Here is an 18,334-nt window from a genome sequence, read left to right on the forward strand (position 1 = left end):
AGAGCGGAACACTGCACTCCCACCTGCAGGGGGCGCGCCGCCTGGCGGATCGCCCTCCCTACCCCCTTCCCTGCAGCTCGAGTCCCGACGCCAATCGCTCGGAGCTCGCCTAGCCCTCCTGACACGCCCCCTCGGGCCTCAGCTACGCCGCCTGGGCCGGCGCCCTGCGTCACGTCCGCTGTGGCTCCGGCCGGTTAGAACCCAGGAGGGGCGCGCACAGACGCTCTGCGCCTGCGTAGCAGTGCAGCCAGCGCGGAGGGGCCCACGCAGCTTTCGAGTCTGCACCCGCACGTTTGCGTTCCCGTGGCTATCTTCTCACGCTGCACACCCACAGGTGTTCTGAGTTTGTCCCTAGAGATAATAGGCAAACGGTGCAGGGGGGGCTCGATGGCTCCCTAGCGGCGCCGAGCCCAGCACCCCTCCCCGTAGGTCTCTCAGCTGAGAAGCGCCCGGTCTCTGCTCGGCAATATCCCTTCGGCTGCTGGCTCTCCGTCTGCAGCCCAAACGTCCTTACTGGCGAACACCTGCCCCAGCCACGAAGCATGCCCAGCCCAGGCTGTGATCCGTGATTCTAGGGCTTGTTTACCTCTGCAGTCCTATCAGAGAGTCGAGTTGAAGGGGACCTTGTAGGTCAAGCCCAACCTCCTAACCGTCCCCAACGTCCCGAGGGAGTGAATGTACGGTTTAGTGTGTGTGTGCGCGCGCGAGTGTGTGTGTTTTACATGCACACTCCCAAAGATTGTCCGTTTCCTGGGACAACTCTGGTTAGACAGTCTTCCTGGAAGTTTCCTACATTCAACTTCCATTCGTTCAAAATTATTTTTTGAACACCCACTGAGCACTTACTTTCCTGCTATAGCTCTCACTTAAAATGTACTGTTGCCTCCTATAAACCCATCATGTCTGTTTTTCTCTCCTGCCTATGCAGTTGTGTCTGTCTGGAATGCCCATAACCAGTTTCTTCTTCAATCCCACCGAAACAGCCAAGTACTGGAGATTCTGGGGCTGCAATAATAAATTAGAGTGAATACAAAAGATCGTTGATCTATTCGAGCTTGCATTATAGTGGGAATAGCCCAACGACTAAAAATTAATGAGACCGTGATTTATGCTGGCAAGGAAAGAAACAAGCCAAGGCTTATGGTGGAAACAGGTGGGAACCACTTAGGGTTATCCGAAAAGGCCTCTTGGAGGTGGTGGCGTTTATAACCAGCCAAGCGAACCTTTGGGAGCAGAGTGAGTTCCAGGCTGGGGGAAGAACAAAGCCCTTGAGGCAGAAAAGAGATTGGTGTTTGCTGGGAATAGGAGGCCAGTGTAACTGGAGTGTGCTGAGCCAAGATTTAGAAAGGTGAAAAAAAGGCTAAGAATGCAAACAGGAACCACACGCAGGCTTTGTGAGCCATGGTCAGAAGTTTGAAAGGAATAATGGGAAACCAAGGAGTAATTTGGGTCAGAAGCTTGATCTTAAATGCAATTGCTTAGAATCACACAAACATATACAACTTTCCCATAATAGTCCTTTAGATATCTGAAGATGGCTGAAGGTGCAGGAACACTATAGATAATGCTCCTTTGGCATTCCACAAACTTCCACTAAGTGCCTATTCTGTACAGAGTTCCCAGCGAAGAGAGACCTGCCTTCCAGGAGTTGGTGACTTCGATGAAAGAGAAGTGATAGATGAAAACCCACTGGCGAAGTGTGGGGTTGGGGAGGGAGCTGCAGACGAGGTCTCAATTTGCACAGGAGGTAAGTGGTTATTGGAGTTCATTATTTGAAGTGGGTTTGAAAGATGAACGTACTGAATTTTAAACACACACACACAAAGTATCACACGTACACATTTTATTCTTGATGTGCAAAGGCCGATTGGAAACACTGCAATCGCTTCTATTATCTCACAAATACTGAGCAAGTTTCGTGAGAAAGCCAGCTATCTTTTGTCCAGTCTGTTTACTATGCTCTGGGCAGTCCTTATCTATCTTCATGTTCGGGAGCAAAGTACACACATACACACCCCTTTCCGAAAAGAAAGGCACAGGGACTGCAAGAGAGGGGTGGGATCCTTCGCGGCCCAAGCACACAATGGGGGCCGCTTCACCCTAACCTCCCCCACCCCCACCCCGCAGGACCCACTCAGCCCAGGGTGCGACCTCTCCGACCCTTTCACCTCCCCCTGGCAGCCCTGGGGGCGCACTGCCGCCCGGCCGGGCGCCTCCCTCCTCCCCCGCGGGGAGCCGGAAAACCCGGAGCGAACCGGCCCTGCCCGGCGGCGCATGCTCAGTGGCGCGCAGGTCCAGCTCGCTAGTAGGAAGCTCCAGCGCTGCACCGGCGGCGGCGGCGGCGGCGGCACCTCGGGGCAGCAGATCCCCCGCCACGACCTCGGGCCTCTCCCCTCCCGCGCCAGACCCCGGCCCAGCTCCGCCCCTCCCGGGGTCGCTCGCGTCCCGCGGTCGGGACTGCGCCGAGCGGGCGCCGCGGCCGGAGCGTCCCTCCACACGCCCTCCCCCAGCCGCCGGCTCCACCGCGGGGCCGGGCCAGGCCGGGCCGGGAACGCAGCCCCGGCGGGCGAGCGGGCGGGCGGCGGAGGGCAGCCGGGGGCGGCGCCGGCGGGCCAGGGAGGGGCGGGGGGGGCCCGGCCCGGGGCGGTGGTGCGGGATGCCGCCGCCGCCGCCTCCGGGCTGCCCAGGCTCTCCGCGGCGGGTCCCTGTGTCGGGTGGGTGGCCGGGCGCGGGCCTCGCCCCTCAGCCCCCTCTCCGGGGCTAGCCCGGCCGCGCGGCACCCCGAGGGGGCCGGGCCGTCTAGTGGGGCCGCGGCCCTGCTCCGCGTTTCGAGCTCGCCCTCTCGCGGCTCCTGGGCCCGGCTGCCGCCGCCCCCTCCCCGCCCAGAGGCGCCCGGGGGCACCATGCAGGCGCAGCCGCTGCCCTACGAGTTCTTCAGCGACGAGAACGCGCCCAAGTGGCGGGGGCTGCTGGTGCCTGCGCTGAAAAAGGTGAGAGCGCGCGGGACCCCGCTGCCCGCCGCCACCCCTGCGAGGGCGCCGGGCCGGGCTGGGGAGGCGGGGCGCGCGAGGCCGTCTCTCTCCCCGGTCTCGCCGCCTCCCAGAAAGGACGGCTACACCGAGCGGTTCCCCCACCCTCGCTGGCTCTCGGTGTTGACACTCACCCGGTGTGTGGCAAGGCCGCAGGAAGCCGGGGAGCGTTTGTCCGAATAATACAATCACTGACAGGTTAATGCCCTCCCCCGGCCTCAGAGACCAGAGTTGGTAGAGCCTCCATGTTCAGCGGAGGTCAAAGCAGGCCGCTTTAACGCCTGCTCGGTCTTAACCCCGGAGCTGCTGTCCGCCTCCGGTTTTAGGTGTCCGTCTGTTGGTTTTAGTGGGCTCGGGAATGCTGGCCATCGTGCTTGCTCTAAGTAATTGCAGAGCTCGCCTGCCAGCAGAAACAGGGCCTGCTTTGCTCACCCTCTGTAATCACTCTTCATTGCCCCGTATTCCCCCACTCAGAACAGGGGCGGGTGCACAGGCCATTCTTTTCTTTCTAACGAATCTCGGTACTATCATTTGGTTTGTGGATTAGAAAGGTTAACCTTTTTTGTGTTTGTTCAAGTGTGCCACATTGTTATCTAAAGTTATAACACGATCTGTACTTTTAAAATGTTTTAGGAAATGTGGCTACATTTTTAAAGCTTCTAAAGCAACATTAAACACATTGAGACCATTGAGACCTCAGAAACTGGTTTGTTATTAATGAACATTAATAACAACCAGAGTACTTGTTTGTTTTCCTTTTGCCTTTCCTATAAATATAGGAATTGTTTTATTCTTTTAATCCTGTTTCCAAATCCCAGTGTCTTGCTGCTCATACAGTGTTTCATGTTTTCTGGTGAAAAAAAATATTTTTACTCCTACTGAGAGTTGAGATTATGGGTATACCTTTGGTTCTAAATGTTTATCCTTTTAAAAACTGTGACTTAAAAGGTGTCTGATATTCCTCTGAGGCCACCAACTTTTACTTTCCCTTTTGCCCTGTTCTCCCCCTCTTGGTGTCTTACTGTGGAAACTATTTGGTTTGTTAGCAGTTTTACTCATATATTTCAGATATAGGTTACTGACTTTTCCGCTCAGGTGTCTGACTAGTTGCAGACATCTCTGTGATAATTGTTTTCCAAGAAAACCAAAGAGATGCAGTGTGCCTTATGTACTTTATTCATTAGAAATCCCATCAGGCTCTCACTCTATTTACTTTTGCTTTACCTGCAGCTGGCATCCTTTTTCCTTATATAATAAAAGGCTAATATGCAAATTGTCCCCTGGGGAGTTCGATGGGGAGACCAGGAGTTCGATATCTGGCTATGATGTGTGCTGATCCCCCTGGGGCGGCGCAGAACATGGGGGGACAAGCGGTGGCAGAGGGCCGCTGAGGGAGCCAGGGAAGGAGGCGGGGAGGCAGGGAACCTGGGAACCTGATGGACCCCGCTGGCCAGGCCTAGGGACCCTACCCATGCATGAATTTTGTGCACCGGCCTCTAGTCTTAGCTCATAATAAAAGGTGAAAAAGAAGTCTCAGTGATGCTAGAGCTGATTGGTATCCTGACCAAGGTGGGGAAAAGACAGAAAAATTGTTAAAAATATACAAAAGAACTCATAAGACACCATCAGTTTGGGGCTATTTTGTTTAGTGCAAGCAATGCCTATCCCAGGGGAACCACCAAGATACCCTATCAGTTGAGGGGCCTATGAAGTAGTGAAAAGAGCATTGTAGGAGTTGGCAGACCAGGTCTGACTCCTGCACATTGGTGGCCCTTGCTGAAATCTGTCCACAGAAGCATTCTATTTGGCTGGCACCGTGTTATTTTAATTTTAATGTAATTAGTTGCCGATATTTAAAAATGGGACATATTACATAAAACCTGACTTTTGAGCTTTTCTTGAAGAATAGGAAGCTCTCCCCACATTGAGCCCGCATCCAAGCAAGGCAGTAAACTGCCAGAGCTGCCCTTTTTAGACATAGCATGTGTGTTTCCCATTTACCACAGTCCCCACCAGTTCTCTTTGCTTATTGACATAAACCAACTTCGACTTGAAGCAGAGATACTCTTGAATGACAGTAGAAGTGATGGGAGGGGGTGGAAGTGTACACAATCTAGCCAACATGTAAGGTTCTTCCAATTCTTATTTAAATTCTTATCCACTAATGATGATACTAAGCCAACTAAGACAAGGTTGGAAATATATTTTATATCTGGATCAGCTCTTGGTGGCTCAAAACCTACGTTTTCACCTGCCTGCGAGACATCTCATGTGGCTATCTCCATATCTTGAACGCTTCCTTTAGACTTACTGCACTGCTGCAGATGCACCCAACTTGTGTTATCTTACCTGAGGCTCTTTGGACATGCTGTTCTCTTCACCTGGACTGCTCTTTGCCTGGCCTAACATTACTCATCCTTCTGGACTAATTTAACCTCAGATCTTTTCTCAAATCTTCAGTGCTGAGTTGGAAAATCTTTATTCTCTGTTAGCACCCTACCCTAGCACTTAACAATGAATTTTAAGTTCCTATATAATTGTTCCCCCTGCCCTGTTCCTCCTCAACTATACTGGTGGGTCCTTGAGAACAGGGATAATGTGTGTGTGTGTGTGTGTGTGTGTGTGTGTGTGTGTGTGTGTGTGTGTGTGTGTATGTATTCCTGACTGAGGATATGTTTATTGATGAGAGAGAAAGGGAAAGAGAGAGAGACAGACATTAATGTGAAAAAGAAACATTGATCAGTTGCCTCCAGTATTCGCCCGCCACCTAGTATGTGCCCTGACCAGTAATCGAACCCGCAACCTTTTTGGTGTATGGGATGACACTCCAAACCAACTGAGCCACCCAGCCAGGGTGAAAATAGGGATGATATTCTAATCTTCATTTTATCCTCCATCCATGCAGTGCCTGACACCTTGTAGGCACTTAAATTTGAATGAATGGGTGACAGAATACTCAAACTAAAATCATCACCTCCATCTCTTCCACCTACCATTAAAAAAATGTCTTCTTGCTTAATGGCTTTTATGTGAGTGGTTCAAAACTTTGGAGTCATCTTTGAGTTCTCTCTTTGCATTATTGCCCACACCCAGGCGCAGAGCCTGTAGATTCATTCCCCTTTGACATGTTCTTCTAATCTATTCCCTCTTTATCCTAATGCTCTGAGTTTCCTTTCCCAGATTACCGGGGCAGTCTCTTAACTGAATTCACAGCTCCTCACTTCGCCTTTATCTATTTGTCAAATTTCAGAAGTTATAGTACACTTCTGAATGTGTCATCCTGTTTTTCAGAACTGTTGATGTCTTTTGAGGCCATAGAATGAAGTGCACATTCTTTAGCATGGAATTGATGGTGTTGATGATCTGGCTTCATTCTGCTTTTGTGACTGAATTGCCTACTGTAATCTTTTTATTCTTTATGCTTCAGCCAGTCTGGACTTCTTCTTTTCCTGAATATGCCCAAAATGTCTTGCCAGTCTAAGTTCTGTCTTATTTATTCCACAAATATATGCCTACTAGAGACCAAGTATTGCTCTCAGCTTAGTGCTGAGGATCAAAAGGTAAGTGACATCATGCAAAGAATGATGGGAAGTGGCAGAGGGTGACTTTGATGAGGAAACTGGTTTATAGATAATGTTTTGTATGTTAAGCTGAGGAGTTTGAACTTTTTCTTGGGATAGAAGTCGAGAAATTTTAATAGGGGAGTGACATCAGAATTGAATTTTAGAAAATTCATTTTGGCCATAAAGTGAAATGTGGTGATGAATTTTGTTTGAGATGTTTAAAAGGCAGAGTTGACAGGACCCGGTAACTCACTGAGCGATTGGGGGAAGTGGCAGGAGAGCAGAAAGTCTTAAGCTTTTGGTTTGAGTGCCTTTAGTCAGGATAGAGAATGTAAGAGGAAAACCTGCTGTTGGGGTGGAGAGAACAGCATAATAAGATGAGTTGTGGACATCTTGATTTAAAAGTCCTTTTGGGTTATCCAGGTGGACTTGTCCAGCTGGGAGTTGGTTGTTGGTACCTGGCAAATCGTATTTGGGACTTCTAGGTGTGTACATAAAGCCATAAGAATAGATGAAGCCTGTATCCATACAAAGGCTTACACATTAATGCTCATAGCAGCTCTGTTCAGCAAAAAAATAAAGATAAATTTAAAAAAATGAAAGCAACCAAAATGTTTATCAACAGGTGAATGAATAAACAAATTGTGGTATAGCCATATATTAGAATACTGCTTAGCAATAGAATGAAGTATTGATACACGTGACAACATAGCTGAATGTCAAAATAAGCTGAATGAAAGAAGCCAGACTAAAAGAGTATATACCATATAATTCTATTTATATAAAATTCTAGAAAATGCAAACTAACCTACAAGGACAAAAAGCAGGTCAGTAGTTGTTTTAGAAGGGAAGCTTTTATGCTCATTTGTCTCCATTGTGCCTCCAGTTTCAGGGGTATATACATATGTTAAAATTTAACGGAGTATACAGCTCACATATATGCAATTTATTGTATGTCATTTGCTCCTCAAATAAGGTGTTTTAAAAAAGTAGATGAGGCCACCCACTGAAAATGATTAGTAGTAAGAGTGAAATAGGGCTGGCATTAGAACTGGGGGAAAGAGTGTGCTATGATGTGTAAGGGGAGAGCAGAGGGAAAGCAGTGAGTAAAAGAGATTAAGAAGGAAAGACCCTAGTGTCTGAAAAGCTGAGAAAGGCGTCTCAAGAAGAATCATAAATGTGTCAGGCTAAAGGAGGTACCTGAAAACTATTAGATTTCACAGCTAAAGGGTCACTTATTTCTAGCAGTTTCAGTGTGAGAGTAGAAGATGGAAGAGCATGGAAAAAGAATAACAAGGACAGATGACTTAAAGAGATATTTCTGTGGCAAGAAGTGGATTAAAGGTTGGGAAAGACCTGTGTTTTTATTTGAAATGGAGAGAAACTGGTATATGTTAGGATCCTTTGGGGAAGGAGCTGATAGAGAATGCTGGTGAAATACTGAGCAAGGAGGAGATGAGCTCAGAAAAACAAGCATGGAATTTGCTTTGAACTATTTGCTGTACTATTTTAAGTGCTTCACATATGTTCTCTAATTCTCACAGGATACTATTATTGCCTCCATTTTACAAGAGAGGAAACTGAGGTTTGGAAAGGGTAATTTTGTTACAGAGTCTGCATTTTTAAACACTATGTTATGTATGCTACCTCTGGCAAGGGTGATGACATCTGTTCTTCTGAAATGGGAGGGAAAGAGATGAAGATGGTTTTGTAGGTTGAAAAGCAGGGAGTTCATCCCAGGTAGCTTCTATTTTCATAGAATGAAAGGCAAGATTCTTTACATACAGTGAAGAAAGAGAAATGAGTAAGGAGTTTAAGCATGATGAAATTTTGGAATTGCTGCTCTGGAGTATGCAGAAGGAGCCAGCCAGTGAATTAGGAAGGAATTGCTGAGCAGTGTGGAGTGTGGAGACTATAAATTGGTTTGATAGTTGTGAGATTTTCCTCCAGCAGCACTCATTAGTTAATGGGTAGAGGGGGGATAGTTGGTGGCAGGTGATTGCAATAGGGATTAAGAAGATAGGGATATTTCAGGTGATAGAGAGGAAATAAAGCTACAAGAGAAGTAATAAAGGTGTAAATGGGGGCTCCATGGATTAAAAACCTTGATAAATTAGAAGAGGAGGGTGCAGATAGGGGACCATGGTTAGAATGATGATTATTTGAGTTTTAATCCAGAGGTGAAGGATATTAGATAATTAGAAGCTCTGAAGTTAGTGTATTGAATGATGAGTTGCATATATGGATGATGACGAAATCCACAAGGATTATGTATGTATTGCAGTGCAGAGGAAGACTGTGTTCCAGCAGTAGCAGGTAGGTCTAGATATCACAGCAGTGAGGATGCTTTAGCCAAATAATGATGAATGTGGCAGCTACTCCCGACTCCCATAATGTATTTTTTATTATAGCTATAGATGGAATAGGAAAAAAGTGTACTTCATTAAAATATTTTTGTCTTGTGACCAAGTTTTTTACCCAACATTTTATTATGAAAAATTTAAATATGCAGAAAAGTTGAAACAATTGTAAACACTCATATACCCATCACATAGATTCTGTAATTTACATTTTACTGTGTTTGCTTTATAACATGCTTATCGATCCCTCCATCCATCTACTAATCTATCTTATGTTTTGGTGCATTTCAAAGTAAGTTGAAGACATCGGTATACTCTATCCCTAACATTTTAGTATGCATGTCATTAACTGGAGTTCAGTATTTGTTTATGGTTCTTTTTATTAGTTAAAATTTATGTATGGTGAATAAACAAATGTTAATTTTACCATTTAATGAGTTTTAAAAAATGAATGCAACCTGCCGGGGCCGGTATGCTCAGTGGTTGAGTGTCGGGTCGACCTGTGAACCAGGAGGTCACAGTTCAATTCCTGATCAGGGCACATACCCAGGTTGCAGAGTCAATCCCCAGTGTGGGGCATGCAGGAGGCAGCCGATCAGTGATTTTCTCTCATCATTGATGTTTCTATCTCCCTCTTCCTTCCTCTCTGAAGTCAATAAAAATATACATATATATATATATTTTTTTTCTTTTTTTAAAATATATTTTATTGATTTTTTACGGAGAGGAAGGGAAAGGGATAGAGAGTTAGAAACATCGATGGGAGAGAAACATCGATCAGCTGCCTCCTGCACACCTCCTGGGGATGTGCCTGTAACCAAGGTACATGCCCCTGACCAGAATCGAACCTGGGACCTTTCAGTCCACAGGCTGATGCTCTATACACTGAGCCAAACCAGTTAGGGCTACATATTTTTTTAAATTAATGCAACCCAAGCCTCTACCAAGATATTAAACATTACTATCACTTGGGATATTTCCTTCATAGTCTTATTAGTCATTCCTTGTCCCCACCTCCCAGAAGTAAATGCTGTTCTAATCTTTTATCATCCTACCATAGATTTATCTATTCTAGAAAGTCATCCTCCTATATAATAAAAGCCTAATATGCTAAGTGTCCGGTAATCCAGATGGCCGTTCAACCAATCAAAACGTAATATGCTAATGATATGCTAAGGCCGCGCAACTGCTTGCTATGATGTGCACTGACCACCAGGGGGGTAGACAGTTGACTGGTCGACCTATCGCTATGACGTGCACTGAACACCAGGGGACAGATGCTCCAACAGGTAGGTTAGCTTGCTGCTGGGGTCCGGCTGATCAGGACTGAGATGGGCTGGACATGTCCTGGAGCCCTCCTGTGGTCCCTCCCCGGCTGGCCAACCTCCCATGTCCCTCCCCAGCCCCGATTGTGTGCTGGTGGGGTCCCTCAGCCTGGTCTGCGCTCTCTTGCAATCTGGGACCCCTTGGGGGATGTTGGAGAGCCGGTTTCGGCCTGACGGCGGAATGACTGGTCACTATGATGCATACTGACCACCAGGGGGCAGATGCTCAACACAGGAGCTGCCCCCTGGTGGTCAGTGCGCTCCCACAGGGGGAGCACTGCTCAGCCAGAAGCTGGGCTCATGGCTGGTGAGCGCAGTGGCGGTGGCGAGAGCTTCTCCCGCTTCTGTGGTAGCGCTAAGGATGTCCAACTGCCATTAGTCGGACATCCCCCGAGGGCTCCTGGACTGCGAAAGGGTGCAGGCTGGGGTGAGGGACCCACCAAGTGCACGAATTTTGTGCACCGGGCCTCTAGTATAAATAGAATCATGCAGCATATATTTTGGTAAAACTTTTGATGTTGTGTTTATTAAGAATTCAGTTCTTTTTCTATCATATAAATGTCAGTTCATTTATCAAGTAGATGGTTACCTGGGAAGTTTCCAGCTTGGGGCTGTTATGAATAAAGCTGCCTGGAATATTCTTATATAACTATTTTTCTTTTTGTAGACAAGTATTTTAATTTCTCCTGGGTAAATACCAGGAGAAATGTCCCAAAGAGTAGGTGTCCGTTAGTTTTATAAGAAACTTCCAAACCTTTTCTCAAAGTGGTTATACCCATTTTGCATTCCTACCAGTAATGTATGAGAGTTCCAGTTGCTCGGCATCCTTGCCAATATTTAGTGTTATTAGTCTTTAATTTTAGTCGTTGTGAAGGGTATGCAGTGGTATCTCATTGTGATTTTTAGTTTTCATTATCTTGATGACTAATGACATTGAACACTTATTCTTGTTCTTACTGGTACTGAGCATTTGTATATCTTCCTTTGGGCAGTGTCTGCATAAATCTGTTGCCCATTTAAAAAATTGAGTTATTTTTCTTTTTAGTATTTAGTTGTAAGAGTATTTAGTAGTGAGTTATATGTCTTGGGTAACTGCCCTTGATCAGGAATATGTTTTATGAATATTTTCTTCTAACCTGTGGCTTATTTGTTCATTTTTGTTAATTTTTTTTTTTTTAAATTCTCACCTAGGATATGCTTTGAGAGAGGAAGGGCAGGGGGGAGAGAGGGAGAGAGAAACATTGATGTGAGAGAGAAACAATTGGTTGCCTTCCATACATTCCCCAGCTGGGGATCAAACCCACAGTGCAGCTATTTGCCCTGACCAGGAATAGAATTGGCAGCCTTTCAGTGTACAGGATGACACTCAACCAACTGAGACACTCTGTCCGGCAGTTCATTTTCCTAATGGTATTTTTCTTTGATGAGCAGAAGTTTTTAATATTGATCAAATTTATCAGCCTTTTTTTCTTTTAAGGTTATTGCTCTCTGTGTCCAAGAACTCCTTGCCTGCCACCAAGTTACGAAGATATTCTCCTAATGCTGTTTCCTAAAAGCTTTATAGTTTTTACATAATCCCTCCATTTAAAATTAATTGTTGTGTATAATATGAGGTAGAAATTGAGATTCATTTTTTTAATGCTGATATGTAGTTACTTTGAAACTGTTTGTTGATGAGGCTTTCCTTTCCCTTTGGATTGTATTGATGTTTTTGTGAAAATTAAGAAACTATATATAAGATTTTATTTATGTAAATATATATTTAAATGTGTTGTTCCATTCTATCCCACTGATCTATTTATTTATCTTTACTCTAGTACACCACTGTTGATTACTATAGATTTATCGTAAATCTTGAAGGTAGGTAGCATAAGTATTCCAATTTTGTTCTTCTTTTAAAATACTGTTTTAGTGTTTGTGGATTTTTCATTTCACTATAAATTTTGAACCAGTTTGTTAATTTATACCAAAAAATCTTGATGAGATTTTGATTGTGATTTCATTGAATCTATAGATCAGTAGGCATAATTAACATTTTAATAATACTAAATTTTTGATCCATGACCTTGGTATATCTCTCTCTTTTTAAAAACTTTTTAATTTGTCTCAGCAACACTGTAGTTTTTAGTGTAGAAATCTTACATATCTTTGGTTAAGTTTAATCCTAAATATTTTGTTTTTTGATACTATTGTAAAGTGTTTTAAAAATTTATTTTCTAATTGTTTGATATGAGTACATAAATATACAGCCAATTTCTGTACATTGAAGTTGTATTCTTTGACCTTACTGGTAGTTTTGGAGATACTATAAATTTTTTTTTTACATAATTATGTCAAGTAGCCTGGCTATTTATTTATTTATTTATCTATTTATCTATCTATCTATTTATTTATTTATCTATCTATTTATTTATCTATTTATCTATCTATTTATCTATCTATCTAATCTATCTATCTATTTATCTATCTATTTATCTATCTATCTATATATTTATCTATTTATTTATCTATTTATCTATTTATTTATCTATCTATTTATCTGTCTATCTATTTATTTATCTATTTATTTATCTATTTATTTATCTATCTATTTATTTATCTATTTATCTATCTATCTATTTATTTATCTATTTATCTATTTATTTATCCATTTATCTATCTATCTATTTATTTATCTATTTATCTATCTATCTATCTATCTATCTATTTATTTATTGGCTAGGACCTCCAGTACAAGTGGTCATCTTTGCCATGTTCCCATTCTTAAGGAAAAAAGCATGTCTTATTTTACCACTAAGTGTGACATTAGTAGTTAGTTTTCATTGGTGCCCTTTATCAGATTGAAGATTTTCCCTTCCATTTTTCATTTTTGGAGACCTTTGGAGTTTTTAAAAATCATTAATGGATTTGAATTTTGTCAAATTATTTTTCTGTGTCTGTTAAAAGATCATAGGGATTTTTTCCTTTATTCTATCAATATAGTAAATTACATTGATTGATTTTTGAGTGTTCAAACAATCTCACATTTCCTGGATAAACCATAGCAGACAGTATTTTATTGAGTTCCTGCTATGTGGCAGTATTCTAGTCACATGCTTAGTACTTTACATGCTTATCTCTTCTACCCATTGACTTTCAAGATGATAATTTTTATAGCTGAGTTTTACAACTGATGAAATGGATCCTGAGAGGCAAATTGCTCAAGATCTTATAAGGTGTAGAACAGCCGTGGGCAAACTACGGCCCGCGGGCCGGATCCGGCCCGTTCGACTGTTCTATCCGGCCCTCGGAGCCGAAAGAGCGGAGGGTTCTCTTGCTCTCCCCTCTGCTCCTTTACTTTGAATTTATATTAGTTCACACAAACACTCCAGCCATGCTTTTGTTCCGGCCCTCCGGTCCAGTTTAAGAACCATTGTGGCCCTCGAGTCAAAAAGTTTGCCCACCCCTGGTGTAGAATTAGGATTTGAACCCAAATCTGTCTAGCTTTAAAGACAGCTGTGTGTTGCTTCTGTTGAAGAGGCAGTATATAATACAGTTAAATGGTGCCCTAATTGTCTTGCACCTTAGATTTTAGGAAATAAGTGCTGTAGGCCACTGAATGAAGAGGACTTTGGACCTCTTGTTTTAAGCTGAGAAATTTAGCCCTTTTACATATTGATGCTCTGCATAGGATTATGTTTGATAAAACGGTTCTGCTGCATTCAAAAAGTAAGCATTTTAAAAGCAGTAGTTAATGGAGAGATCTTAAAGGAAAGGTCTGAGAAGTGATGGTCTTGGGGTGGCAATAGGAAGCTAGAAGACTGTCCTGTATATTTATATTTGGGACTGATGGCAGTGACATTTTATATATATTTATGTATATACATACACACACACACACACACTGAAGGCCTGGTGCACGAAAATTCATGCACTTGGTGGGGGGGTGTCCCTCAGCCCGGCCTGCACCCTCTCGCAGTCTGGGGCTCCTCAGGGGATGTCCACCTGCTGGCTTAGGCCCACTCCCCGGAGGATTGGGCCTAAGCTGGCAGTCAGACATCTCTCCGGCAGCTCGGGAGCCGTTGGGGGATGTCCGACCAACAGACATCCTTAGCATTGCCACCGCTGCACTGGCCAGCCATGAGCTGGCTTCTGGCTGAGCAGCGCTCCCCCTGTGGAAGCGCACTGACCACCAAGGGGCAGCTCCTGTGTTGAGCGTCTGCCCCCTGGTGGTCAGTGCGCATCATAGCGACCAGTCATCCCCAGTCATTCTGCCTCCACAGTTAGGGTCAATTTGCGTATTACCCTTTTATTATACAGGATTTTAAAGGGTCACTGTCTGCTCTGTAGAGCGTAGATTCAATGGCAGCAGAACTGCTGGCAAGAAGGCCAGTTAGGAGACTTGTGCAGCAATTCACAGAAGGGATAATGGTGGTCTTGACTAGGGCAATAGCTGTAGGTATAAAGAAAAGTGGACAGATTTTAGAATTGGGGGTAGATTGGTGATTGGATGACAGGGTAGTGAGAGAGGAGTTAAAGCTAATTCCCAGGTTTCTGTCTTAGAAGTCTTAAGTTTTAATGGTGATGAAAGAGGGAATACTGGGAGCAGAGCACACTTGGAGGGGAACTAAGAAACCATCAGTATTCTGGGAAAGAGAGTTTGTGAGAGAATTGTGATAGGACAGATTTACACTTTGGGGATTGCCAAGTATGGCAAGCATGGAAGGCATCTTTGTTGGACTGTCCTTGTTCATTATAGGCAGGTATACTGAAAGTTCTGATGATATCTTTCAAAGTACATTTCAAAAGTCATTTCCTCTACAAAGACTTTCTACTACAACTCCATCCCCTAAGTAAATGAATCTCTTAATTTCCTTGGTATTCTGTATCTCAATTTTAGCACTTAATTACAGTCTGCCCTTTAAAGTTTGTTTGTATCTGTGGTTTCTCTCCTCTATATTGGGAGTTACCTGAGGGCAAGAATAGGTTCTTACTTATTTTGTATTCCCTAGAATGCTTAACATATTTCTCATGTATAGCAGGTGCTCAGTACATATTTGTTAAATTGCATGTGGTTCTGAGTTTATCCCCTCAAGAATATTAATGTATGGAGTTAGGTGGGTTGAGATCTTCACTAGTCAAAAGGCATTTGAATCTTCATGCTCAGCGTATTTTATTTTAGCAAACAGGGAAGCAAATGATGTATATTTTAGCAATGATTCCTTTAAAATGGCTAGATTTTTCTTTTAAAGTATAATGCTTCAAAGGACAAGCAGATGCCAAGATGGGATCAAGCATGCAAGAAATTTATTAGAACTGCTTGTGAGAGAAAATGAGGATGGAGGTCAGGAGAGTCGTCAGACTCTGATGCAAGTCTGACTATAAGTAAAGGAGAGAGGAGAGGAAGGAAGGAACTTTGGGTGAAAGTGTCTAACACTGCTGTACAGTTCTAAGAAAAGTTCACCAAGCCTCAGGAAGTCCTTGAGTGAAAGTTGCCTATCACAGGAATTCCTCAACTCCCAGGATAGGCTTGTCTTAGTATGTGTGCCTGCTGTGCTCATTGGGAGCAGCCAGTGAGAAGCGTGGCCCAAACACGGTGATGGATTTCAGAGTGCACCAGCTGGGGCCCTCAGTCAGTTATGTTCCCTGTAGTCAGAGATCTGAGAGGCTCATTCTGATAGCCAGCCAGGGTCATTTCTGGCTATAAATTGCCTGATTCAGAATAATTGGAATTATCCATTCAAAGTGGGTACTAATTTGTTCATCCCAAACCCTTTATGCTTAAAAACAAACAAACATATGTTAGAGTAAGTTCTAATGGTCAAAAGTTAATTATTGATACTAATAGTACACAATCTGGTTATCAAATTTTGCATTTCATTTTGAAGTTTATTTATAATTAAACCTTTGTACAAAATGACAAACAAAGCAATAAAGATAAAATAAAACAATGCAAATGATCCCCATGTTATTCCTATATGAACTAGTGTATCAGGAATACTTTAGGCACTTCAGCAGTATCCGGAGTAGTCCAACCATCCAGCCATAAAGATGACTGACTGCTTGTTGACTTGCCATTTTAGGTTGAGCTACCTCAGAGCAAGCGAAACAAACCAGTGAAAGAAATTTTCATAAAGTCAAATTCTGGTAACCTTCCATTGGAGTTGAGGATGGGTATACATTGGAGAAAATAAGTAATTTAAAGGTTTTTTTTTTGGTATTATGGCCCCTGAATTACTCAGATATTATTTTTAAAGATTTTTTAAACTATAACATGGAGATGATTTTGGAAGAGTTTCTTAATGCTGCTTTCCTGGTAATTTTGACTGATTTTGTTTTATTCACTAAATTTGTTAAGCACTTATTCTATAGTAAGCATTATGGCTATACAATTTAAAAAACATAATTGCTATTTTTATGAAACATATCTGCTGATAAAAAATATTGTAATCTTCTCATGTGTATTAAAGCATCCAAATTGCAAATGGGATCAATTCTCATATAGTTTAGTTCAGGGTTAAAAATAAATAATAAAACAAGTTGAGATTTTTTTTAAGTTATTTTTAATTAACAGGCTTTTTGTAATAAGCTAACTTAAATTCCAGTTATTCTTTTATAATTGCTGAAACAAAGTTTTTCCTTTCTATATAGACAAGTCCCATTTTCTATTTTACTTATAATCTAAACCATTTGCACATTAATTGATTTCTGTGTATGACCCAATAATTTGTAATGGATTGCACTTACTGATAAACACATGCACAGTTATTTTGTGTAAAAACTTGGGTAGGATTCTGATTTTTGTACATACATTGAATAACTTTTTCTTTTAATTTTTTTGTGCTAAGAATATATAGTTTACATAAAATTAGCCATTTTAGCCATTTTAAGTATTAATTCAGTGCCAGTAACTACATTTACAGTGTTGTGCAACCATCACCCCAAACAGAAACTCTGTACACATTAAGCAATAACTCTCCACTTCCCCCTCCTCTAGCCCCTGCCAACTTCTAATCTATTTTGTCTCTATGAATTTGCCTATTCTATATATTTCATATAAGTGGAATTATACAGTGTTTGTCCTTTTGCCTCTGACTTATTTCACTTAGCATAATGTCTTCAAGGTTCATTCATGTTGTGACATGTATCAGAATTCCATCCTTTTTTAAGTCTAGATAATATTTCATTGTACATATATACCACATTTGTTTATACATCTATCTGTTGAGTTGTTTCTATCTTTTGCTATTGTGAATGATGCTACAATGAATATTGGTATATAAATATCTGTTTAAGTCTCTGTTTTCAATTATTTTGGGTATATAGCTAAAAGTAGAATTGCTGGGTCATTGGGTAGTGCTATGTTTAGCTTTTAGAGGAACTGCCATACTGTTTTCCACGGCAGCCGCACCATTTTACATTCCTGCCAGCAGTGCACAAAGGTTTCAGTTTCTCTAAATCCTCACCTACACTTGTTTGTTTTTAAATTATCATCCTAATTGGTGTGAAATGATGTCTCATTGTGCTTTTGGTTTGTATTTGTTTTTTCCTAATAATTAATCACGTGCTTCGTTTCCATTTGTATATCTTCTTTGGAGAAATTTCTATTCATGTTTATTACCCATTTTAAAATTAGCTTTTTTGTTTTTGAATTTTAGGAGATCATTATATATTCTTGATATTAAACCCTTATTGGATATATGATTTTATAAATATACTCTCCCATTCAAAGCCAACTAAAAAGTTGTCTTTCAGTATATTGATAATGTCCTGTGCGCAAAAGCTTTTAATTTTCATAAAGTTCAATTTGTTTTTTCTTTCATCGCTTGTACTTTTTATGTCATACTAAGAATCACATTGCCAAATCCAAGGCCATGATGATTTACCGTTAGGTTTTCTTCTAAGAATTTCATGGTTTTAGCTTTTATATTTAGGTTATTAATCCATTTTAGGTTAAATTTTGTATTTGGTGTGAGTTAGGTGTCCAATTTCTCTCTCTCTCTTTCGCATGTGGAAATCCAGTTATCCCAGCACCATTTGTTGAAGGGATTAATCTTTATCCATTGGATAGACTTGGC

The 18,334-nt window shown here is 42.3% G+C and overlaps 1 protein-coding gene across 2 annotated transcripts in view; it reads left to right on the plus strand.

The window, feature by feature from the left end:
* Nucleotides 1-2,317: 2,317 nt before the first annotated feature.
* The window catches only part of SOS1 (SOS Ras/Rac guanine nucleotide exchange factor 1), a 120,842-nt gene continuing 104,825 nt past the window's right edge, over nt 2,318-18,334 (plus strand). Inside the window, exon 1 of one of the 2 annotated variants that reach the window (XM_080683092.1) lies at nt 2,318-2,990. In XM_080683092.1, coding sequence (XP_080539218.1) covers nt 2,904-2,990 — 87 coding nt within the window. In that variant the 5' untranslated portion in view covers nt 2,318-2,903. The remainder of the gene's footprint in view (nt 2,991-18,334) is intronic. The other variant, XM_080683093.1, reaches the window with a different exon arrangement.

Source organism: Plecotus auritus (assembly GCF_963455305.1).
Source record: "Plecotus auritus genome assembly, chromosome: 8".
In the NCBI taxonomy this organism is placed as follows: domain Eukaryota; kingdom Metazoa; phylum Chordata; class Mammalia; order Chiroptera; family Vespertilionidae; genus Plecotus; species Plecotus auritus.